Source organism: Colletotrichum scovillei (assembly GCF_011075155.1).
Source record: "Colletotrichum scovillei strain TJNH1 chromosome Unknown Contig00002, whole genome shotgun sequence".
Lineage (NCBI taxonomy): Eukaryota > Fungi > Ascomycota > Sordariomycetes > Glomerellales > Glomerellaceae > Colletotrichum > Colletotrichum scovillei.
The window spans coordinates 185757-211979 of record NW_023336260.1 but is presented as its reverse complement, the minus strand read 5'-3'; the positions used below and the strand labels follow the sequence as shown (position 1 = coordinate 211979).

Genomic DNA, 26223 nt, shown 5'->3' with positions numbered 1-26223 from the left:
ATACGGAGTTTAGTTAAGTAATATTATAAGTATTATAAATAGTCAAGCTAATATAAATATTAAAACTTAATATATTAAGACTAGCTTAGTTATAATAATTATAATAAATAAGCTAAAAAATATAAAGTTAAAATAATAAATTAATATTTTAAATAGCTCTTATAAGCCCCTAGGTAATATTAATATTTATATAAAAATAAAATTATATTAAACTTAACTATTTTTATAAGTTAATATTAAAAGTCTTATATATATTAAAATAAATAAAGCTCGCCCTATAAATAATTAAAAATAATAAAAGTTAAGAGTTTTAGTTAGTAATTAAGTATAAAACGTAATATACTTAGTTTTTCTTAATACGTAATATATAGTACGGCCTAGCGGATCGGATTACTCAAGGAGGTAATTTATTTATAATTCTTTTATTTTATTAAAATTATATATATATAATATTATAGCTTTTAAAAGCTTATAAGACCAGCCCTAGTTTTAATTATATATATTTAGTTATAATAATAAGTTATTATAAGAACTAGAGACCCTATAAATATTTATATATTTAATTATTTTAATAAAAAGCCTACGTTAAGTTATAATAGTTTTTAATTCAGTTTAAGGTTTATTATAAATAGTATCCTTTTTATAATTAAACTTAGTTCGTATATAATAAAGTCCCTTCTTAATTTATTTAACTAATTATTAAAATATTAAAACGTATAACTTATAAGAAATTAATAAGAGGGTAAAGTGAGACTTAAAAAATAGAATAGTATTTTGATAAATCAGAGAGAAGCGTAAAATGAGGAAATGATTATCTTGGGAGTGTTGGGGTTAGGAACTAGCTGCTAAATTGGAGATGATGCGAGTTTTCGCAATGGACGTTCAAGACGGCACCGGCGTAGATTCTAACTCACTGAGGCATTGTGTTCCATGGAATCTGCACAACGATTTGTTAATCAATTAGACAAATCCCAAATCCAGCAAGGGTAGTCGAAAGTGAAAATCGGCCAATGTAGATCTGTTCGTGTCAGCTCCACTTGGTGAAATTGAGATTCGGGCTTCCCGAAACTTAAGTTTCTGCCACCTTGAATATTATTATTTCCCCTTAGCTCTTTGAAGAGCTATAAGTACTAAGCTGGGGATCGATTGTTTCATGAGGAAGAAATCTTTCGTCTCATCACGATATACCATATTGTACTTTCTTAGGCTTCCCAGGTTTTTGACTGCATCGCAACAATGGTTCATATATCTTCGATTCTAGTTTCATTCCTTGCCGGTGCTGCCGTCGCCAGTCCGCCACGTAACATCCTAGGACGTCAGGTTTCTGGAGATAATGCTACTCTTGCCGTCACTGGTATCAGATACACTGGAGAGGGCTGTCCTGTTGGGTCCCTGAGTGGGAATCTCGACCCTAGTGGTAGCTTCGATGTGCTATATGAAGCCTTGAACACCACGATCAGTACGTTTTTCGAGAAGAAATGCTAGCGCCTTATACTAATCACCGAATGTCTCTCTCAGAGGCTGGAGACCACAAAGTAAAGGTCAAGTGTCAGATAGAAGTCGACATCCAGACAGCTGCTGATAGACAGCTGGTTATTTTGAGGTATGCATCAAGATCTTCACATGGCGACTCTTATGTAGCCAAAGCTTTTAGAAATGTTTGACACACTGACAATTTGCAGCGGAACATACAAGGGACACGTCAGATTGACCGAAGGGGCGTGGGCCAAGAATCAGAACCAATACAAGTTCAAAGGAAGCCGGGGAACTATCAACCTGGAATGGCCCTTCAAAGCACCGATTGATGCTGCAACCGAGTTTACCAACAATCTTTCCACCGAATTCCAGTCTGGTTGCAACTCTAACGGAGGCAAGTTCACTATGATCATCAATAACTACTTGAGCATGAGCAGTGATGGCCCGGGCGAGGGTGAGATCTCTATCACAGAGCTTGATGGTGTCGTCAAACAGTCAACTAAGCTGGCCACTGCGAAGTGTCCGTAGAGGGCATCATGCAAAGGAAGACTCATCCATTATGAGCAAGAAAATCCTTAATACCAGAAGTACGGATGTTTCTCTTATTCAATATGGTCAAGATCGATTCTGCATTGAAACAACTACAGTGGGAGGATTAGCAAAAGGACTGTTTCAAATATAACCCCTGATTTGGTCCTTGTTGTGCAAAGCAGTCTGAGTGCTGTCCAAACTCATGGTTTGACTGTGTGCTATCTCTATAGTCTACCGTAGTTGTCTCAGTTCCAGCTAAGGATCTGCCCTCAATGTTCCTACTCATGGTCACATAGCTAGGGAATTTCGGTAAGGCAAATGATCTCGACTTCGAGACTTCAAGCATGGGCATGGTATTGCATCAGAACATGAGACCTAAGTGGATAATCCAGTCATTGGCTTTTTTCCCTGTGGTCCAGACCGCGTGAAATACTTATACGGCTGTTTCTGGTATTACGTGATGACTTTTTAATGCTCATAGTCCAAGCAATTACTCCGTGGACTACATAATGACCTTTTGAAGTCAACCTGTACTTTCCTCGACGAAATGAGCATCGTGATAAAACATTCCTGACATGCATAGGCCGTGAGACTCGTTAAATAAAGGTTATTCGTGCTGCAAAAGTTGCGGATTAATTAGCGGAAACCTCACTAGAAGGTTTGACGTGGCTAACTAATATTACTTTAGGAAGTGAAGATTTAGCATCTTTCATCTTTCATCTATCCTTCCTGTCCTTTGAATCTATGATTCTCGGCATCAAGCCTGTAATGATATTAGACCTACATTTTACTCTGCGTGTTTCTACTGAATCACTTTTCCTGTCTGACAGGTCTTTCAACGGCCACGTATTCACATGTTCCCGCAGGATGGAAACAACTCTTCATCACGTATCGCACTAGGGTCTTCTGTGGTAATTGAGTTCTATTCATGATTAAAATCCATCACACTATGGTTCCCTTTGTTGAAGGTTACTAGCCGTAGAAAAGCTCAAATTTAGTCGCGAACCCCGGGCTGGTTGGATTGACATCCTTGATGGGATGCAAAATCATTGGCGGCAAGCAAGGTCTGCCGTTGGTTATTTCCCAGTCCCGACCCCCAATATCGGTATCTATGTACCCCATCCAATTGTTGTACAACCTAGAAGGAGGCTCAGCACGATAGTACCAAGTAATCCCTTGGTATCTGCGTTCTCTCCCGTACCCCATTGCACTCCCTTGGCCACCACTTTCACCTTTTGGCCCAGGGTTGAACCAATGATCGAGGAACTTTCCGTTCCAAGGACGATCAAACCAAGTGGGATGGGGAGCAAAAACTGCTTTCAGCCCATGGAGAAGTGCAACCGTTTGGGGCGTCATTTCCGAGGCGATGTGGTTACCGCGAAGATTCTCGACGTGCATGATATCTAGGAGGCGCTTAGATATGCGCGATTGTGTAACAATAGTACACCGTCGAGGTAGCGACGTTGCTGGATGCTGTTGATCTTTGTAGCCCCAAATGTGGTCTGCGAAAATCCAGCTACTATTGACCGGATTGAAGATAGGACCGAGAGTGATCAGATCTGCCTCCTCGTTAACTCCCCAGTCATATTGGTCATCTCGGGGATTTCCAGTAGGCGGCTTCGGTCCGACCGGGTTGATGAAGGGTACGCTCGGTGGACCCCAAACCTGGGTACCAGCGGTTTGCTTCTCGACATAGTCGCGGAACTCAGCCCACGTTCCGTGATGATCAGGAATGTAGTAACGCTCATTGCGTTCCCAAAGACCCCTTCGTGGTTGCTTTCTCGCGAATCCCCTCAGACTCTCCAAGAAATCATAGTTATGCCCGACGACCCGTACATCCATCTCCCAATTCCATATATAATCGAATTCGGGATGATCCATGCTAAACTTTTGAACTGATAGCCATTGCGCATGGTGAACACTTTTCTCGTCATCTTCGGTGAGAGCTGTATAGATGTCCCACACGATTTGGTCGTTCCATAGTTTGGTAATTCCGTGAAACTCTCGAGGTACGTGTTCATCTAGAACATGTTGATACGCCGTCTTGTCGCCCTTCAGGTTGACTGAACGGTCGTGGACGTGTAATAGAAGAAAGACTTGGTACTCGCCGCCCGAACGGAGGGAAAGCTCAGAAATCAACGATCTGATAGCTTGTTTATCGTTTTCCGTATATCGTTTGCCAGTGAAAGTGCGAAGAAGAACAGCAGTTCGGGACTCAGTCCCTGCTATTGTTGTTGACAGTTTGTTTGGAACCTCCATGTCCTCTCCATCTGCTCTGACCTCTCGTCTCTGAGCGGTCCCGGAAGTTCCGTAAACGGTGTCAACAAATGCGTTGGGTTTTCCAGTACCAAAACGAGCGGCGTTTTGCTTGACGCAGTTTTCTTGAAGGCTACCCCAATCGACGCTGTCCCAATTTACTGGTAGACTGTTCGCTTTGATCTGCAATGTGTGGCCGTAAGGTCCCAGTCTACTTTCGCGTTCATAGCAGAGATTGCCGTCCATGTCGAAAATGTCGAAGCTGCCAAAGGACGGCTTCGGAAACTTGGCAGGCCTGCCCTTGAACACAAGTAAGTCCTCCACAACCTCCCCGGTAGCACCGAGACATGGTACATATGGGCGATGGTTCTCCTTCTTCCAATCCTCTCCATTATAATCGGGATATGGGTTGAAATGGACAGGTCGATGATTTGAATATGGCCGTTCTTCCTCGCTGGAATCTCGTAATCGCGCCGCATGTAAATGTGTTCTGTTGTCTGTGTCGACCAGGGAGTTCAAGGTATTGCCATAGATTGCACCACTACCGGGAAGCCTGGTGTCAAAGTCAAGTCAGCTCTGTATGCGTATAGGATGACGGCAGGCCATTTGCACAATACTCACTTCTTAGCCGCGTCGTATTCCCTAGCAAACTGGTCCCGTAGCTTCTGTTCGTGTTCTTCCTCCTTATGTTTCCTTGCTTCTTCTTCCTGTTTCTGCTTCTTTTCGGTCTGCTTTACAGCCTCTGCTTCATGTTTGAGGGCTTCTTCTTCCTTTTTCAATGCTTCCTCCTCCTTCTTCAATGCCTCCGCCTCTTGTTGCAATGCTTCAGCCTCTTGTTTCAAGCTCTCAGCCTCTTGTTTCGATGCTTCTGCCTTTTCTTGTTGCAGTTCTTCGTCTTTGTTCTTGGATAGGTCGATAGGTGGAATGGGCTGCTCGATAGAAGAGACGGGTGGTTGGTCGACAAGGCCCTCGGGAGGAGGTTCGTGTGTAACATCGTGCCAGGAGACAAGCTGTACACTCGATTCGTTTCTCAATTTGAAGCAAAAATGAATGACAATGCCAGCACAAGCCAGGAAAAGCAAAGTTCTGGGACGAACTCTTGGGGCGACAAAACTTCTAGGAAAGGTCTGTTTGGCCATTTTCGATTTTGCTGACATCCAAGACTGAGACAAAAAGCTAATCACAATCGGATGGATTTGCAGGACCTATGCGATCAAAAGCTGATTTGATCGTGATTGAACTTTCCCGCCTTCAACGTGGGAACGACATGAGACGACAGGCTTACAAATGCCCCAAAGGGCTATGTTAGGCTTTCATTGGAGACGCCGAAATTCGCTCGTCTTTCATTTCAGTCAACCGAGCTGATCCGGAAATGGCATGATTAGAGTTTGAACACAAGTCTGAGCAGAAAGTCAGTTAAATGAAGTAAAGCACTTGGCGCATAGATATAAACCTTACTGAGATTGACAGCGACATTATGAAACTCAATTTGCTTCAGACCGCCAAAACATATGACCGCAAGGAGGTCCGGTAATATCTGCTGACTCGGTTCGCCCTGAAAAAGAGTCTCTGACTACGATAATGCCAGCTTCCGTCTCATCGCGATGCCAATCCAAGAATATCACGCCTAGAAGTAGAAGCCAGTTCGTGATTCTGCGACTGGCCATTTCTCAGAGACGAGAAAGATGCCGCCACAAAAAGGCAGGAACTGCCAACGTTAAGGTACAATCATGATTTAGGAGAAACTCTAGGAGAAAATCTCCGATTAGAGTATGTCTGCAGATGTGAGCTTTGACAATAGCTCTTGCAGTTAGGTATCATTTGGAGTGCCAGGGACTTAGAGCACATCAGTATATGAATGCCCACTTGCGTAATAAGGTTTCTTTCATCTTAATGAAGATACAGATCCATTACCACCTGCTTTCCGACCTAAGAAAGCTTGATGAGAGGCCGAAAAGTGAGGAAACCACCGAAGACCGGTCTTGGCTCTGGGCGTTTGCAGCGCCGCCAAAACCATGTCCCGGAGTCTCTTCTCAAAGCAGGGTTTGATAGCATAACGGCTTATCACTTCATCAATATGATCTGGTTGGTTAGTTTAATCTCCTCTTTTGTTTTCCGTCTGTGAGTAGGGTTGCTGCAGACTATCGCCCTGTCACTTATTGTGCCCAGATCCAGCCCCGTGAGAAGTCTTGGGCGTGAAAGACTATTGCGTCTGCTGCTTTCTAGATCGAAGTTCACAAAGATGAATCTCGCTGGCCTAGGTTCATTATTATAAGTAAGACTCTTATCAGATGTGGGAGGAAGGATAGCTAGAGTGACCGTAGGTTACTTACACAAGTAAGTATACTAATAGTAAATTATGGACATATCTTTATAAGCCACGCTGTCCTTAATGCTCTTCGGCGCTTTGCTAACTCGATTTTAAAAAGAACTTTAGAGGAAGTAAAGCACAATAATAGATAATTTAACTTATTTAATTTTATTTGATTTTATATACTACGTACGTAAAACAGCTTACCTTTTATAAATATATTTCTATATATAGTTTTTTTTAATAATATATATTAATATATACGTGTTTTATTAAATTAAAAGTATAATAATATTTTTAATATATAAAGAGCTTTTATTAAAAAAGTACTCTTATATATTTAATTATAATATTAATTATTTATTTTAAAAGTTATATTATATAATATTTAAATAAATAAATAGTTTATAAAAGTCGTTTATTTAGTTATAATAGTAGTATTATTAAAGTAAGAGCTATTTAAAATTATATTATTATAATTTTTAAACTTTTTAGTTTATATTATATTAAGTTATTATATAATTAATATATTATAAATATTTTTATTTATAAAACCTTAATATTTTTAAAATTAATATAAAAATTTATTTATAACCGAGTTATTTATTATAGCTAGTTAGTTATAATAAATATATTAATAAAAATTAAGATTATAATAACTAAATAAATAATATTAAAGTTATAAATAACTTTTATAAAACTATATTTATAAATTATAAAATAAATAAAGTTTTAGTAATTAATTATAATCTTATTAAAAGGGTTCTTAATAAAAATAGCTAAAAGTGATTATAAGATTTAATATTAAGTTAATTATTGAAAAAGTTAAAAAGTTTATTTTTAAGCTTAGCTTAAGTTTATATTATATATAAGTTTTATTTTCAAATATATTTTTATTTTGAAATTATTTTTAATTAACCTAATTTAGAATAATTATTTAGCCCTAAGTTATATTAAATTAATTTAACTTAAAATAATCCTTATTTTATTAATACGTAACTTATTTTATAATTTTTTTTATGAGGAGTAGCTATATTCTTATTTTATTTATATATATAGTATACTATAGCTACTATAATTAATAAGCTAGCCTCTAAGTTATTTATATATATTAAATCGTAACATTATTAAATAATAAATAAATCCTTTTTTATATCCTTAAATCCTTAAATTATTTAAATTTAAATAACTTTAATATAATAAATAATTTTATGAATTTATTTATAACTCCTAGGTTTAATATTATTATTTTAGTTTATTTATATTTAAATAACTTTATTATTAACCTCGATTTTTATTATATTTTTAAGAGTATACTTTATTTTATAATACTCTAATTTGTTTTTAAATAAAACGGGTCTTTTACTTTTTATCCTAGTTATAATAAATATATATAGTATTTATATTAAGTAATTCAAAATATATTTAAATAAATAAGAATAAATAAGGGTTTTTATTTTAATTTAAAGTTAGCTATTAATAATAATATTAATATTTTATTAATATTATAATAATAGTTATTTCTCTTATAAAGGCCCTTAATATTTAATATTATAAGTAATATATAGTACGTAGTTAGTATTATTAAAGTTAAACTATTTTAATAGTAAATAAAAACGAAAAAGGCGTTATTAAATTAAGTTAATTAGAGTAAAGTCTAAACTATTAGAAGTTAAGTAGTAAAGTATTTAGTATTTAATAATAATATAATAATTATTTAAAAAGTAAAAGAAATTAGCTATAGTTTATAATTTTAAAAGTTATTAGTAAAGTAATAATTAGTAAATAAGCTATTATTAATATATAGCTATATTTTTATTAATAATTATTTTTAATAAATTATTATATATTATAACTTAATATATATAACTAAGACTAGGCCGCTCTATAGGCTTATAATAGCTATAATATACTATATATATATAAAGATACTAATATAAGAGTTATTTTAATAAAATAAAAGAACTATAAATAAGTTATATAATATAAGAAGGACTAATAAACAATAAGCGGTTTATAAATAGATTAATAAAATAAAAATAGTTTATTTTATAAGATTAATATTATAATATTAATTTTAATTATAACAGAACTATTTAAATAATATATAAGATTTATATATAAGATAAACTTAGGCTAAGCTCGAGGATAAACGTTTTATAATTTCTTTAATAATTAACTTAGTATTAGATTTTATAATTATTTTTAGCTATTTTTATTAAAAACCCTTTTAATAAAATTATAATTAATTATTAAAGACTTATTTATTTTATAATTTATAAATATAGTTTTAAAGAAGCTATTTATAATTATAATATTATTATTAATTTTATAACCTTAATTTTTATTAATATACTTATTATAATTAATTAGTTATAATATTTTAATTACTCTTATTTAGTAAGTTAATTTTATAAAGCTTATTAATAATAAAAATAATAATATTTTTTAATAATACTTTACTTATTTCTTTTTTAAAAAGAAGTAGTTTAAGAACTTAGTTAACGAACTTATTATTATTAATAATAGTATACTTAATGTTTTTATGATTTTAATAGGGACGTTATTTTTAATTAAAAATTATACTTAAATAAAATACGCTATTAAGAAAAGTATTAAACGTAATAAGGAGCTAGTTAAATTTTTAATAATAATACTACGTACTTAGTTTAGATTTAAAAAAGTAGTAAAATATTATTATTATATAGAATATAATAAATAAAGTTATAATAGCTTTAATTTTTAAGAAAAAGAAATTAATAACTTAAATTAAAAAGTTAGAACTTTTAGAACTATTATTAATATTATTAAGATTTTAATAAACGGTAGGAGAAGTTTAAATTTAATTTTCTTATTATTTTTAATAGTATTAATAAATATTTTAAGGGGTTTTTAATTTAAATTAGAACTTATTAAACTTTTATACTACGAATTTTTATAATAAGACTAAGCGAGTTATTTATTTATTTATTTACCTCTACTAATCGCTCAGGTAGTTCTTAATATCGATTATATAATATTAATATATAGTATTAATAAATACTCCTATTATCTTATTAAACTATTTTTTATAATTTTTTTACTTTTTTAACTTTCCTCTTATAAAATTTATAATTATAGATTAATAGTAATATTAAGTACGGACGTTACTATTTTATGCTTATTTATATACTTAGCTGAATTCGCGGCTTATTTAAATAATAGTAGCTTATAATAGTATAGTATTAGAAATACCCTCGTTATTATTGTTAAGAATAATACTGACCTCGCTAATATTTAGTACGCTTTTAACTCTTACTTACGTATAATATATATATATTATATATTCGTTACTTGTTTTTTTATTAAAGTTAAAACCGCTATAAATTATTATTACTAATTCCTCTTAAATATATATAATTAATATTTAAAATATTAAAATAAGTTATTATTAATTTATAGTGCCGCCTCCGTAATAAGAGGTTCGACCCTAAGGCTATAATACTAATTAATACCGCTTTTTAAAAAAAAGAAATCCGTAAATATAGCCTCGAATAACTAGACTTAAAAAAAAACCCTAAATAGTTAAGAAAAAAGTAGATTAGTATTGTTATTATTAAAGTATTAGTTTTATAAAAGAGCTTTAATATTAATATTAAGATGGAAATTGACTTCTTAATATAGTTAAAGAACTATATAACTAGGCTAAGAAGTAGGTATTTAAATAAGTTAGAGGATTTAAAAAAGGATGAGTTTAAAGCGTGGTTTTTAGTTATATAAAAAGTAATTAGTATAGTTCGATGTATTTATTAAGTTTAGTTAGTATAATAGCTATGGTTAGCTATTATTAGTTATAAAGTTTGTTAAGTAATATACGTAATAAAAACTTAATATTAACCCTCGTAGACTAGCTTACCCGTAGGGCGAAGTTAGCCCCTAATGAGGCGGGCCGACCCTAAAGGGGCGAGTTATTTATATAATAACTTTTTTTAGAAAACGAGTTTTAGAATAGTTTAAACCTTTTTAAAAAGAGTTTTTATAATAATAGTTATTTTAAGAATTATAAAGATAAGATTATTATAATTTTTATTAATATAATAAGATTTTAGAACGTTTTAAAATTACTTTTTAAAACCTAAATAAGGTCTAATAAGTTAAAAACTTAAAGAATTTTAAATAAACTAAGTTTATTTTTATTACGTAGCCGAATTTAAAAGTTTTTAGTAAAACTAAATATTATTAAATAAATACGAATTTTTAATTTTTATAAAGGACTAAAAACGAAATTAAGGATAAAATATTTAAACTTAATATTTTAAAAGAATTCTTAACTTATATTAAACTTATTATTAAACTTAATATTAGGTTTTATAAGTAATATAAAGAAAAGAACTAATAATTATAAGTTAATATTAATAGATAATACTAATCTTAATTCTTAAGATAAAAGAAGCTTTACGAAATTATTATTAGTAATAAAAACTAATATTTTATAGATAGTATAATAAACTTATAGACTTTAATATTATAAATCGAGGATTATTCAAAAGGATTTTAAGTATTATAATTACGATAAATTAGGTATATAATATAAGATTATTAATAACTTAAATAAATTTAAGATAAGTTTAAAATTATTAATATAATTATTAGAGTTATACTAAAAATTAAGACCAAAAACTAATATAAATTATTATTATAAATTAAATATTTTAATAATAATTACTTTATTTATTAAGATAGTAAGGAATAAGTAAGTTAGTACCTTAAGGAATTAAAATAACTTATTATAGTAAGAATTAGTATTAAGAAAATTAATATTAAAACTTTAGTTATAAACTAACAGGTTCTTAATACTAAAGTTATTTATAAAATTAATAAATAACTTAACGAAGCTATTATTAATAAATAAATCTTAGTAAAACTACTATTACGTATATTATTATTTATAATAAATAAAAAATAGATTTTAAATAATAAGATTAAATTACTAAGTTAATATTAAAGAATTAGATAGAAACCTTATTTTAGAACGAGGTATTTAAAAATAGAACTTAAAATAGTTTATAAGCTAAGAATTACCCTACGACTTAGATAAACTTTATAATATTACTTAATAACGTATTTAAATAAAAGTTATTAATAAGAATATACTTAGTATAAATAATACTAATTTTAAAAGAAGTTAAAAAAAGAAATAACCTAAATAAAAGATATTTATTTCTTAAAAATAACTAGTTCGTCTTTTTAATAATATAAACTATTATAAAGAAAATAAAGAAATACTATTTATAAATAAGGACGACCTCTTATTAGTACTTAATTATTTTTAATATAATAAGGTTTTTAAGTAAAGTACTTAATTAATAACTATAATTATTATTCTTATTAAAAGTATGTTAATTAATATTATTTAAAAGATTTTTAAATAGAATTATCCCTAGGGTTTATTTTAAAATAGAACTCTTATATTAGATTATAAATATTCTAAGTAGAAATAGAATTATAACTTTTTTAAACCTAAACTATTTAATAAAATACTTTAATAATACTAAAAAGATTAGGAAATATATTAAATAGATTAATATAAAATTTATTTAATATTTAAAACTTATAAATAGTAATTTTAAAAGAATAAGTATAAGAGAAATAATTAGGAACTAACTTATTTTAGGAAACTTAGATAACTTTATTATAGTTTTAAATATTTATTTATATAATAAATATATTTTAAATACTTAGTTTAATATTAAAATATTATAAGTTTATAAATTATTTTTAAAAGAAGAGAACTTATTAAAAACGAAAGAGATAATATTTAAAATATAATTAACGTACTATATTTTCTTATTAGGGATAAAGATATATAGATTTAAAAATAATTATAAATAACTTATTAAAAAGGATAAGCGCTAGCTCTTAAATAACTAAAAATTAAAAATACTAATTAAATTAGAATAAAAAAATAAAACCTTAACTAAGGTTCTTTATTATAGAAGCTTAAAATATTTTATAATAAATATTAATATTTAAAAATAATAAATATACGCTATAATTAATAGTAGTATATAAAAGAATTTATATTTTTAAGGATTATTAAAAATATAATATTAAATAAAAAATAAAGAACGAACTATATTTATTTTACGATTTTAAGGAAGTTATTTTAATATAATAAAGGATATATATTCTAAACAATTACGTACTTCTATATAAATATATAGTGGTTTTTTATAGCTTTATAAGTATAAAAATTAACCTAACGGGATTACGCTTTTAAAAAAATTATATAATATAATATACTTTTAATTATATAATATATATAATATACTCTAAGTACGTACTTAACGTAATATAATAATTTTAATATATAGTGGTTTTTTTTCTGGCTTTATAAGTATAAAAATCGACCTTAATAGGATTACGCTTTTAAAAAATTATATAATACGGTATACTTTTTAACTATATAATACGCGTAATATACCTAAGTACGTACTTAATATAATATAATAATTTTAATATAAAAATTATTATTTAATTTGGAATAGGTAAGCTATACTTTTTATTATATAGCGGCGCTAATTAAAAAGAATAATAGTAGAGGTCGGCTATAAAGGTTAGAGGCGGCCCTTAACTATAGAGGTTCTAAACTTTAATAGTAACGTAGAGGAATAATTTTAATATAAAAACTACTATTTAATTTAGGATAAGTAAGTTACCCTTTATGTAATAGCGTTAGTTAGAAAGGTTAATAATAGAGGTTAGTTATAATAATTAGTTATAATAGTTAGTTATAAAGGTTAGAAGTAGCTTAGTAAAGAAGTTATTTACCTTTAATTATAGAGGTTTTAAATTTTAATAGTAATGTAAAGGTTTTTAAAGAAAGGGTTAAAAAGGCTAATATTTACGTACTAAAGCTTATAAAATTTTTTTATCTTTATTATTTTTAATATTATTTAAAGCTACTCTTTATTTAAACTAAATAAATTTATTAAAAATTTATTAAATAAATTTACTAAATAAACTTATTAATATATAAACTACTACCCTCCTAATAGAGTAATTTATCAGCCGTATTGTATATTATATATTAAAAAAAACTAAGTATATTACGCTCCGTACTTAATTACTAATTAAAATAGTTCTTAATTTTTTACTACCCGTTTATAAAGCGAGCTTTACTTATTTTAATGCGTATAAAACCTCTTAATACTAACTTATATAAGCAGCTAGATCTTATATTACGTACTCTTTCTTATTAAGGGTTAGGGGACCCTTTATATAATCCCTTATATTTATAATATAGCCCGTATTAAAAGGATTTCTAGCTTTATAAAATATAATTTTTAAATTAATATTAATATATTAAATTTTAATATCTATACTAACCTAACTATTTATAATATTTGTACTATTACTTAACTAAATTCCGTACTACTAAAAAGTACTATATTACTCTTTAAACGTACTTATATTAATTATAATAACTAGGGCGTCGAGGGGGCCTAAGAATCTATTGAGCCCTAGAGGGGGGGACCTATCGAAGGGCATTTTTAGAATAGGTTCTTGTTAAAATAATATTTTAATTAGCTAACCTCTTAACTAGTTATTTAACTAGTTATTTAAGTAGTAGTTTATATATATTAATAAGTTTATTTAGTAAGTTTATTTAGTAAATTTATTTAGTTTAAATAGAGAATAGCTTTAAGTAATATTAAAAATAATAAGGATAAAAAAATCTTTATAAGCTTTAAAAAGTAATAAATATTAGCTTTTAACCCTTTTTAAAAACCTCTACGTTATTATTAAAGTTTAGAACCTTTATAATTAGCCGCCTTTAACTTTTATAACCGACCTTTATTATTAACTTTTTAACTAGCACTACTATATAAGTATATTACTTAGCCTATTGTTAATAAATAACTAAAGGGTATAGCTTACTTATTTTAAATTAAATAGCGGTTTTTATATTAAAATTATTATATTATATTAAGCGCGTACTTAGGTATATTATGCGTATTATATAGTTAAAAAGTATACCGTATTATGTAATTTCTTTAAAAGCGTAATCCTGTTAAGGTTGATCTTTTATACTTATAAAGCTGGAAAAAACTACTATATATAAACTACTACTCTTAGTATATAATTAGTAATTAGTAAGCTAGAACTTTCTAAAGATATTTATTAATAAGTCTGCCCTTTTTAAGCTAAGTACCCACGGCTAGCTTAATACTATAGTTATTATAATTAATATAAATATACTTAAAAATAATAGTACTTTTTAATAATATAAAATTTAGCTAAGTAATATTATAAGTACTATAAATAGCTAAGTTAATACGGATATTAAGATTTAATATATTAATACTAGCTTAGTTATAATAATTATAATAAATAAGCTAGAGGAGTATAAGGTTAGGTAATAAGTTAGCGCTTTAAATAGCTTTTATAAGCCCCTGGTAATAATAATACTTATATAAAAAAAGAGATTATATTAAACCTAGCTACTTATATAGGCTAGTATTAAGAGGTTTTATATACGTTAGAGTAGGTAAAGCTTACCCTATAAATAGCTAGAAATAGTAAAAAGTTAGGAGTTTTAATTAGTAATTAAGTATAAAGCGTAATATACTTAGTTTTCTTTAATACGTAATATATAGTACGGCCTGTAGATTACTCCGTCGGGGCTATATAAATATTTATAATCATTTTAAAAAAAAAAAAAAAAAAAAAAAAGGGAACGAATATAATATAATTCTAAGAATTATATAGTTACGTAAACATAATTTATAAATAAATTAAAAATAAGCTATTTTTAATAAATAGATTTAATTATTAAACGGCTTTATAAAAGAGTTTAAATAAATCTTATATAATACTTAGAATATTAAAAACGAAATAAGATACTTAGTTTATATTAAGAGAGTAGAACTAAATAGGACGCTCGTACTAATAATAGATAATTAAGGATTAAATTTATTTTAAATTATATTTAAGGAGTACTAGAAGTATATAAAGCTATTTATTAAAAGAAATAAGATTTTTAAAATATAATAATTAGGATATATAAATAGAACTTAAAAAGGAGAATGACTATAGTTCTATTTACTATACGTTTTAATTAATAAAAATAATAAGAATTTAATAACTATTTTAAGAAAATATTTACTAAAATATATATTAGACCTTTTAATTTATTAGTTAGAGTATTAGTATTCTTTATATTAAAAAAATAAAAACTATAATTTATAGTTAATTATTAAGGACTTAACTTAATTATTACAAAGAATTATTATCCCTTATTTTTATTATTAAATTTAGAGAATTATTATATAGAACTAATTAGTTTATTATAATAAATTTTAAAATAGTATTTAATTAAATTAGAATTAAGTAAAGAGATAAATAAAAACTATATTTTAAATACGAAGAGGAATCTTTAAGTACCTTATTATATTTTTAGATTTATTAATATACTTATTATTTTTAAATAATAATTAACTACGTACTTAAAGAGTATATTAATATTTTTATTATTATTTATATTAATAATATCCTTATTTTTACTTAACTTAAAAATATATAAAAGTATATTTACTTAGTATTTTAAAAACTTTAGGATATAAAACTTTTATTAAACTAAAGAAATGCGAATTTATATATAAAAGTAGATTTCTTAGGTTATATTATTATATTAAAAGAAATTTATATATAATAATTTAAAATAAAGATAGTTAGGTTAGCTTATACTTTTAATATTAAGGATATTTAATTTTTTAGGATTTATTAATTTTTATTAAAAGTTTTTAAAGAATATATTAATATTATAAGACCTCTTAACGGTTTAATATAAAAAATATACTATTTATTTAAAACTTTAAATATAAAAAGTATTTATTAAAATTAAAAATATAGTTATAATTAAACTAGTTATTATGATCTTAGATTTATTTAAATGTTTTAAAATAGAAATTAATATTTTAGACTTTATTATAGAGAATACTTAGCTAATAGGATAATAAAAATATTTATAACTTTATACTTTTATTTTAAAGCTTTTTATAAAGCTAAGCTTAATTATTAAATTTATAATAAAGAACTAATAGTTATTATTAAAGCTTTTTAAGAATAGAGATTATAATTATTTAATACTAAGTATAAAGTTATAGTATATATAGATTATAAGAATTTTATATATTTTATTATATTTAAAAACTTAAATAAATAATAGGTTTAATAATTAAAATACTTCTCTAAGTACTATTTTAAAATAATTTATTAAAAGGATTTAAAAATAGTAAAATAAATACTCTTAATAAAAGACCTAATTACGAAGTTAAGGTCTTTAAAAAACAATTATTTTTAAAAAGATATAAATAAAAACCTTATATTAGCTTATAAACTCTTAATAATAGTTAAAAAAGTAATACTAGCTTAATTAAAAATGTTTTTAAAACTATTATAAGAATATATAGTACTAAAGTATATAATTATTAAGGTATTATAAAAATATAAAACGGATTTGCTAATATTATAATAAATTTATTATATATATTAAAATCGCTAACGTAATTAAGGATTACGTAACTTATAAAAAATAAAAATACTTTTTATAAACTTTATAGAGAGCTATAATTATTATTACGTATTAAAAATATAGTACTCAATTTTATAAAACTTTATTATTAAACTTTTAAGTTTAAAAACTATTTATAAAAGTATAATTTAATAGTATTTTAATTATTATTAATCGACTTATTAAATATATATACTTTATATTATATAAAGAATTAAGTAATATAAAAGAACTTATATATACGTTCTTAAAAATAGATATTATAAATTACAGAGTACTTAAAAAAATTATTTTTAATAGAGGAAATATATTTATTTTAATATTTTAAAGATCTTTAATTTTATAACTTAGTATAAATTATAAACTATTTATTATTTTTATTTATAGATTAATAAATAAATAAAAAGGATTAATTAGATCTTAGAGATTTATTTTTATTATTATATTAATTATAACTAAAACAACTAGGTATTATTATTATTAATAATTTAATTTATATATAATAGTAATAAATAAAAATATAAAATATTTATTATTTTATTTTAATTATAATTATAAGCTAATTACTTATAAAAAGTATAATAAGGATTATAAGTTATAAAAGCCGTAATAAACGTAAAAACTTAAAAGTTTTAAGTAAAGATTTTATTAGACTTTAAGTTTATATAATAATAAATAAAGAAGTATATTAATAAATTAAGGATTAAAAGACTATTTTAAAAAAGGGGATAGTACTTATCTTTTTATTAAAATATTAAAATAAAATAATTAAGTAATAAATTAAATTATAAAAGACTTAGACTTTTTAAATCTTATAAAAGGTTTTAAATAATTATAAACTAAGACTTCTAAATAATTATAAACTAAGACTTCTAAATATAATAAGATATTATCTAATTTTTATATTTTATTTCTTAAACTAATGCTTAAGGACTCTTATATAAACGATTATATTATTATAAAACTAAACGAATTAAAATACAAAGTTAAGTAAATTATTAATTATAGAGTTAAGAATAAAATATAAGAAGCCTAATTAAATAAAACTATAAATATAAAGAAAATATATAAGAACTTATTATAAACTTTTAGAATTTTTAATAATTTTTAAAGATTATTAGAGAATAGTACTAACGGGCTTAAAAATACGAACTTATTATTAATTTTAAAAATAAATTAATTTATATTATTAAAAACTTATATAAATTATAACTTTTAATTATACTATATTTATATAGTAGTTTTTTTAGCTTTATAAATATAAAAGATCGATTTTAATAGAATTACGCTTTTAAAAAATTATATAATATAATATATTTTTAATTATATAATATACGTAATATACCCTACGCGCTTAATATAATATAATAATTTTAATACGAAAACTATTATTTAATTTGGGATAAGTAAGTTATATTTTTAATAGCGGCACTAGTTAAAAGGTTAATAATAGAGGTTAGTTATAAAGGTTAGAGGTAGCTTTCTTTAATTATAGAGGTTCTAAATTTTAATAATAATATAGAAGTTTTTAGAGAAAGGGTTAAAGGGCTAATATTTACTATTTATATTAGAGCTTATAAAGATTTTTTTATTTTTATTACTTTTAATATTACTTAAAGCTATTTTTATTTAAACTAAACAAATTTATTAAATAAACTTACTAAATAAACTTATTAAATAAACTTATTAATATATATAAACTATTACTTTGATAAGAATTTATTCTAAAGATACCCCTTAATAGGTTCCCCCTTTTAGGGCTTAATAGATTTTTAAGCCCCCTCGACGCCCTAGTTATTATAATTAATATAAGTATACTTAAGGAGTAGCGTAGTACTTTTTAATAATACAGAATTTAGCTAAGTAATAATATAAATATTATAAATAGCTAGGCTAGTATAAATATTAAGATTTAATATATTAATACTAATTTAAAAGTTATATTTTATAGGGTTAAATTTTTTTAATATAAGTTATATTATAAATATAAGGAATTATATAAGGGTTTTAATTTTTAATAAGAAGGAGTATATAATATAGGATCTAGTTATTTATATAGGTTAGTATTAGGAGGTCCTATATACGTTAAAGTAAGTAAAGCTCGCCCTATAGACAGCTAGAACTTAAGAGGATTTTATATAATAGAAGGTTAGGAGATTAATAAAAGGAAATAATAGTCGAATTAGTTAACTATTTTAGTTAGTAATTAAGTACGGAGTATAATATACTTAGTTTTCCTTAATACGTAATATATAATATAGCCCCGGCAGATTACTCTATTAGGGAATATTATATTTATAAGTATTTAATATAAATTTTAAAATATTAAACTTATTTATTTTTTTATTTTTAATAAAAGGTCTTAGTTTAATATTTATATACTAGTTTTTAAGTTTTTAAATATAGAATAAATAATTAGTAATAGTAGCTATTAATAATTAAAAAGAGCTAACTTTTTATAAATTTAAAAGCTCTTTACTTACTTTTTTTTTTTTCTTTATTAAATATTAAGTTTTTAAATTATGAAGAATATTAGAATAATAAAAAAAAAAATAAACTTATAAGTTAAAACTATTAATACCCTATTATAAAGCTTTTTTATTTTAATATAAGTATAATCCCTTTGGGGTCCGGCCCGCCTTATTAGGGGCTAACTTCGCCCTCACGGGTAAGCTAGTCTTATTAAGGTTAATATTAAGTTTTTATTATATATATTACTTAATAAACTTTATAACTAATAATAGCTAGCTATAGCTTAACTATTACTAACAATATAATATATTAATTACTTTCTAAATAACTAAATATTACCCTTATTTTTCCCTTTATCTTATTTAATAATAGCTTCTCTTTAATATTTTTATTTAATACGCTTACTTATACTCTTTCTAAGCTCTTAATTATATTATTAAGTCTAGGCTTATTTATACCTCTATATTATATTAAAAGGGTACTAATAAGGGTAATACTTATTATAATATATTTATCTATTTTTATAAATTAATATTATAAAAGTAGTATTTATTAAAATAGTTTCTTTATAACTTAGAGTTATTTAGTATAATAGCTATAAAATCGAACTTTTATTAGTTATTAAAGAAGCCCTAGGGATTAATAAGTTATTAATATCTTAGTATTTTAATAAAGTATACTTAAAGTAAATAGTTAAATAGTAATAGTAATAGTAGTAGCGATAGATAGTAAAGGAAGCGTTTTCTAACTTTAATAAAAACGAGGTAACGAATATATATATATATATATATCGGTATTATTCTTAATAATAGTAACGAGGGTATCTTAAATATTATTATTATAAGGCCGTTACTTAGAAGGGTAATAAACTTAGCTAGGTATAAGATAAGCTTATAAAGTAACTGTGCGCCTAATATTACTATTAATCCGTAATTATAAACTTTATAAAAAAAAAGTTAAAAGTAAAAAAACTATAAAAATAGTTTAATAAAATAGAATACTATATATAAATACTATATAACTAATATTAAAAACTACCAGCGATTTGCAAAAATAAAATTAAAAATAAATATAAGTATAATAATAAAAATTTTTTTATTAAACTAATATAGAACTTTAGTATAAAAATAACGAGTATAAGGTATATTAGTAATTACTAAACGAGCTTTAATAAATTTTAAAGCGGAGGCGCTTACGATTTTTATTTTTATTTTTTAAATTTTATTTTTAAATTTAATTTTTATATAACTTAATATAGTATTAGTATTATAAAAATAAATAAAAATAAATAACTTAATTAGCCCTAACCTAGGTTACGGATATTTATTTATAAGTTTACGGGACTAGATTTTTAGAAAAGAGATTTAATATTATAACTTAATATATATAATTAAGATTAGGGCTATTTTATAGGCTTATAATAATTATATATATTATATATATATAAAGATATTAATATAAGAGTTATTTTAATAAAATAGAAAAACTATAAATAAGTTATATAATAATAAGAAGGATTAATAGATAACAAGCGGTTTATAAATAAAATTAATAAGATAAAAATAGTTTATTTTTATAAGACCGATATTATAATATTAGTCTTAATTATAAAAGAATTATTTAGATAGTATATAGGATTATATATAGGATAAATTCGCTAAGTTTAAGAATAGATTTTCTATAGCTTTTTAATAATTAACTTAGTATTAGATTTTATAATTATTTTTAGCTATTTTTATTAAGAACTTTTTGATAAAACTATAATTAATTATTAAAGACTTATTTATTTTATAATTTATAAATATAGTTTTAAGGAAGCTATTTATAATTATAATATTATTATTAGTTTCGTAATCCTAACTTTTATTAATATATTTATTATAACTAGCTAGCCATTATAATATAATTAGAGAGTATAATTTAATTTATAAAAGAATTTTTATTTATTATAAGTTAAAGCCGTATTTATACTTACCCCTTTTATTAGCCCTTTAATAAATATAGTATTAAAATATCGTCTCTAGTTATATTTTCTTAATAACCTATTTTCTATTATTATAATAATATAATTCTCTTTAGGTCCGCCCGCTTTATTAAGAGCTAATTTTATTTCTAATTAAGTTAGTTTATTAAAATTAATACTAAGTTTTTATTATATAATAAACTTTATAATTAATAATAGCGGCTATAGCTACTATATTAACTTAATTTAATAAATATATTAAATTATATTATAAAATTAAATAATAGTTTTCGTATTAAACTTATTATATTATATTAAATATATACTTAAAGTACGTTATATATATTATATAATTCTTTCTAAAAATATAATTTTATTAAAATCGACTTTTATAGTTATAAAGCTAGAAAAAGAATTATTATATAATATTAAACTAATAAAAATAGTACTTAGTTATTACGGCTAGCTAGTTATAATAAGTATATTAATAAAAGTTAAAGTTATGAATATTAAATAAATAGTATCGTAGTTATAAATAACTTCCTAAAGTTATATTTATAAATTATAAAATAAATAAGGCTTTAATAATTAATTATAGTTTTATTAAAAAGGGTTTTGATAAAAATAACTAAAAGTAATTATAAAATTTAATATTAAATTAATTATTAAAAAGCTATAAAAGTTTATCTTTAAGCTTAGCTTACGTTTATATTATATATAAATTTCGTTTATAAATATATTTTTATAATATTATTATTTATAATTACTTAACTATTTATTAAATAGTTATTTATTTTATTTATATACAATTATTCATTATATTTTTTATAAGTATATATTTATTAAGAATTAATATACTAGCGTCGTAAATTAATATACCAGTATTACCCTTATACCGGCGTTACTATTTAGCTTCGTAATTAGCCTAAAAATATTATTAGTATAGTTAAATTCTACTAAATATTTATAAAATATCTTTACCCTTTTTATTTTTTTCTTTTTTTTTTTTTTTAGTTATATTATTAAGCCCTAAGTCTAGACTTATATTATTTATTATTAATAGTTTCTTTACTTAGAATTAAAAATATTGTACTAGGCTAATCTTAAAGTAATATTATTATTAATAAACCTTTTCTTTTATAAGAGCGACTATTAATTAATTATTACTTTTTATTATTATTTAGCTAACTATTATTTCTTTTTTTAAAAACTAGCTATTTTAATGTTAATTAATTTTATAAAATTAGTAATTTTTAAAGGTAATATAACTTTATTATTAAACTTTTAGTTAATATATTATAAAATACGTAACCTTTTATAAACAATTACCTTAGTATAGAGCTTATATTATATTTTATTTATTATTTTTTAAAAAATAAAGTAAACTTAGCGGATTATTCTCTTATAACTTTTTTAAAATATAGCCTCTTTTCTTAATAAATAGTCTAAATAACCTTCTTATTTTATAATAAAATAATTTAGTATTATTCTTTAACTTATTATATAGGTAATTAAGACTAATTAATAACTAATAATAGCGCTCCTCTAATAATAAAAATATATTTATTAATAATAAGAGTTATAAAGTTTTTAAATTAATTTACTACCCTATTTACTTCTATAGTAATCCTCTTTTAAAACGAAGTTTTTTAAATAATAACCTTTATTATACTCTAAATAACCGATCCTCATCTCTTTTATAACTAAAATCCTTAACTTACTAATTCCTAGTAATCTAAAGTAAACTTATAATACCTTTTTAACTAAGTTAATACTTTTACTAAAGCTAATAGATTTAATATTATAAAACAGAATAAATATAAAGCTCGAGGTAAAATTATTTAATATACTTTCTAATATAATTAGTTTAATAAGCCTAGGCCTATATAAAATATTAATATTTAATAATATAAATCTTATAAATATAATTATAAATAATAAGTTATTATTAAAACTTAAAAGGAGGGTAAATAGCTTTATATTATTATTTAAACCTTTAGTATAGTTAATATAATTATAACCCTAGCCTTAAAGCCTCTATATACTTTTTATATTATAAGCTTACTTAAATAGTTTAGAATACTATTAGAACTATAAACTAATAAGTTAAGATTCGGGCTTATAATATACGTATTATTATCTAGGAGTAGTTCTTAGAGTCCTTATTTACTTAATAAAATATTTATAACACTAGGCTCGTATAAACTAAAAAAACTAGCTAAATATTTACTAATTATAGTATTAATTAAGCTATTTAATAAGCAAAATATCTTATATATAATAAAATAATTAAATAATAAACTAAATTACTTTATTAGCCTTATCTAAACCTTTTTTATTATTTCTAAATATAAAGTAATTTCCTAAAGTAATTAGTTTTAATAATACTTATAATACTAATTACTTTAAGCTCCTCTTTCTAAATTATTAAATAAACGTACTTAACGCTACGTTTAGCCTTATTAATAATAAAAACTAAAAGGTTTTTAATTTCTTTTAATAAATATCCGCTAACTTATAAACTAATACTTAGTCCGCTACTCTATTATTATTATTATAAATTATAATAAGTAAATAAAAACTATACTAAATAAGTAGTTTCTAAACGTTTAGTAATAACTCTATATCTACTATATTAATTCTAATATTATACTTAGGCTAAGTAAAAGTAAATTAAAAACCGTAATTATAATAATAATAATAATAAGTCTAATAATAAAAATATTAGTTATTAATATAAGTAATAGCTACGCTAAGTAATAAGGATAAGGCCTATATTAATATACTTATTAATAAGCGCCCTTTATATATATCGTAGGGTTTTTATAATATAAAAGCTTTTTATTTTTATTAAAACTAAGCAAGCTTTTAAAAAACCTAAACTAAGCTCTATAAAAGTTTAATAACTAATACCTAATCTTTTAGTACTTCTATATAATATACCTATTTTTAAGAATATAATAAGCCCGCTACTCTATTTAAAAATATTAAAACTTTAATATTTATATTATTTCTAGTACTAAGTTAAATAATAATAATATTAAAAGTTATTTCTTAAATAGTCTTAGTTACTTATATTAGCTTATTAATATTATATAAGATATAATTAATAACTAATAGATATATTTTAAGTAAGCTTATATTAAGAACGAAATATTTATAAGCCGGGAGTATATAAGTATTTATTTTAAATATCTAAGTAAACTTTAGATAATATTTTCTTTAAAATATTTTATATTAATTAAAAAGTAATACTGGTTAATAAAAAGGTAATATTATTTAATAAGAGATTATTTCTAGCCCTTTAAAAAATATAATTTAGATTATACTATTTTAATTAAGCTAGGTATCTTATATTACTATAAGATCTATTCTAGAATATTAAATTTAGCTATTTTTAATAAGTAAGAAATATACCCTTAATAACGTTTTTAGAAACGTTTTCCTTAGATCTATATTACTAGATCTTTAACCTAAGATTATTATATCCTTTTATAATAAGTTAAAAATATAATATAACTTATTTTATTATAATTAGCTTTATTTTAAAAAACTAATTAGCTAGTTAAACTAATACTACTTATAGTAACTAAAATATAAATAATAAAAATAAGGCTACTTATTTAAGAATAAAAATAAACCGTCGCTAGTTAAGCTAATATAAAAATAAGTTAGCTAATTTAAAGCTAAATATTAAGTTTATTATAATAATAAATAAGGAACTAATTTAACGTTCTTAGTAAAAAATAATAATAAGGAATTATATAAATAAATAGCTAATATAGCTTAGTATTTAAAAAAACGGAGCTAATAAGAAATAGTTTATAATAATAATAAATTTTTATAATTACGCTATAAAAATAGTTAAGTAATAAGCCTTTTAATTATTATATAATCTTATTTTAAGATTTATAAAATTATTATATAAGTAGGCTATAATACGTACTTTTAAAAATATTAAATCTAAGTATAAGTTAAAAGAGGGTAAGAAAAGCTATATTAATATAATAATCCTTACTGCTTTTATAGCGAGGTATTATTTTTAAGCTAATTACGAAGCTAAATAGCGACGCTAGTATAAAGTCGATACTAGTATATTAATTTATAACGCTAGTATATTAATTCCCTTCTTATTTTATTATATAATTATAATTATATAACTTATTTATAATTCTTTTATCCCGAGAGGAGTTATTTTAAGTTTATATTTTTATATATAATATATAGTAATTATTATAAGTCTTATAAAGTAGGCCTTAGCCTTATTATACGTATTAAGTTATAATATTAATTTAAAAAATAAACTTATTAATAAGTATCTTTAGCTTATTAATTAATAAATATATATTAAAAAATAAGTTCTTATTAATATAATATTTTGATTAACTAACTTCTTAATTAATTATTTAACTAACTATTTAAATAAAATTTTATATATTAATAAATTTATTTTATAAAATAACCGAATAATTTATTTAATTTAAATAAAACTTTAGCTATTAATAAAATAATAAAAATAAAAAGAGTTTTTATAAGCTCTTAGTAACTAAATATTAGCTTTTTCAGCTCTTTTTTCTTCATTAAATAACTTTTATATTATTATTAAAGTTTAGAACTTTATAGTTATAGCTATTTTTAATTATTATAACTAAGTATATA

The 26223-nt window shown here is 23.5% G+C and overlaps 2 protein-coding genes across 2 annotated transcripts; one reads left to right on the top strand and one right to left on the bottom strand.

Moving 5' to 3' along the window:
* Nucleotides 1-1236: 1236 nt before the first annotated feature.
* HER10_EVM0013232 (uncharacterized protein) lies at nt 1237-2004 on the top strand (the record flags this gene model as incomplete). Its single annotated transcript, XM_035482596.1, has 3 exons — nt 1237-1459; nt 1519-1603; nt 1683-2004. 3 exons carry the CDS (start codon nt 1237-1239, stop codon nt 2002-2004), a joined length of 630 nt encoding a protein of 209 aa, XP_035337855.1.
* A 975-nt stretch (nt 2005-2979) lies between these two features.
* HER10_EVM0013417 (uncharacterized protein) lies at nt 2980-5402 on the bottom strand (the record flags this gene model as incomplete). Its single annotated transcript, XM_035482776.1, has 2 exons — nt 2980-4816; nt 4885-5402. The coding sequence occupies 2 exons, from the start codon at nt 5400-5402 to the stop codon at nt 2980-2982; spliced, it is 2355 nt and encodes a 784-aa protein (XP_035337872.1).
* Nucleotides 5403-26223: the final 20821 nt, after the last annotated feature.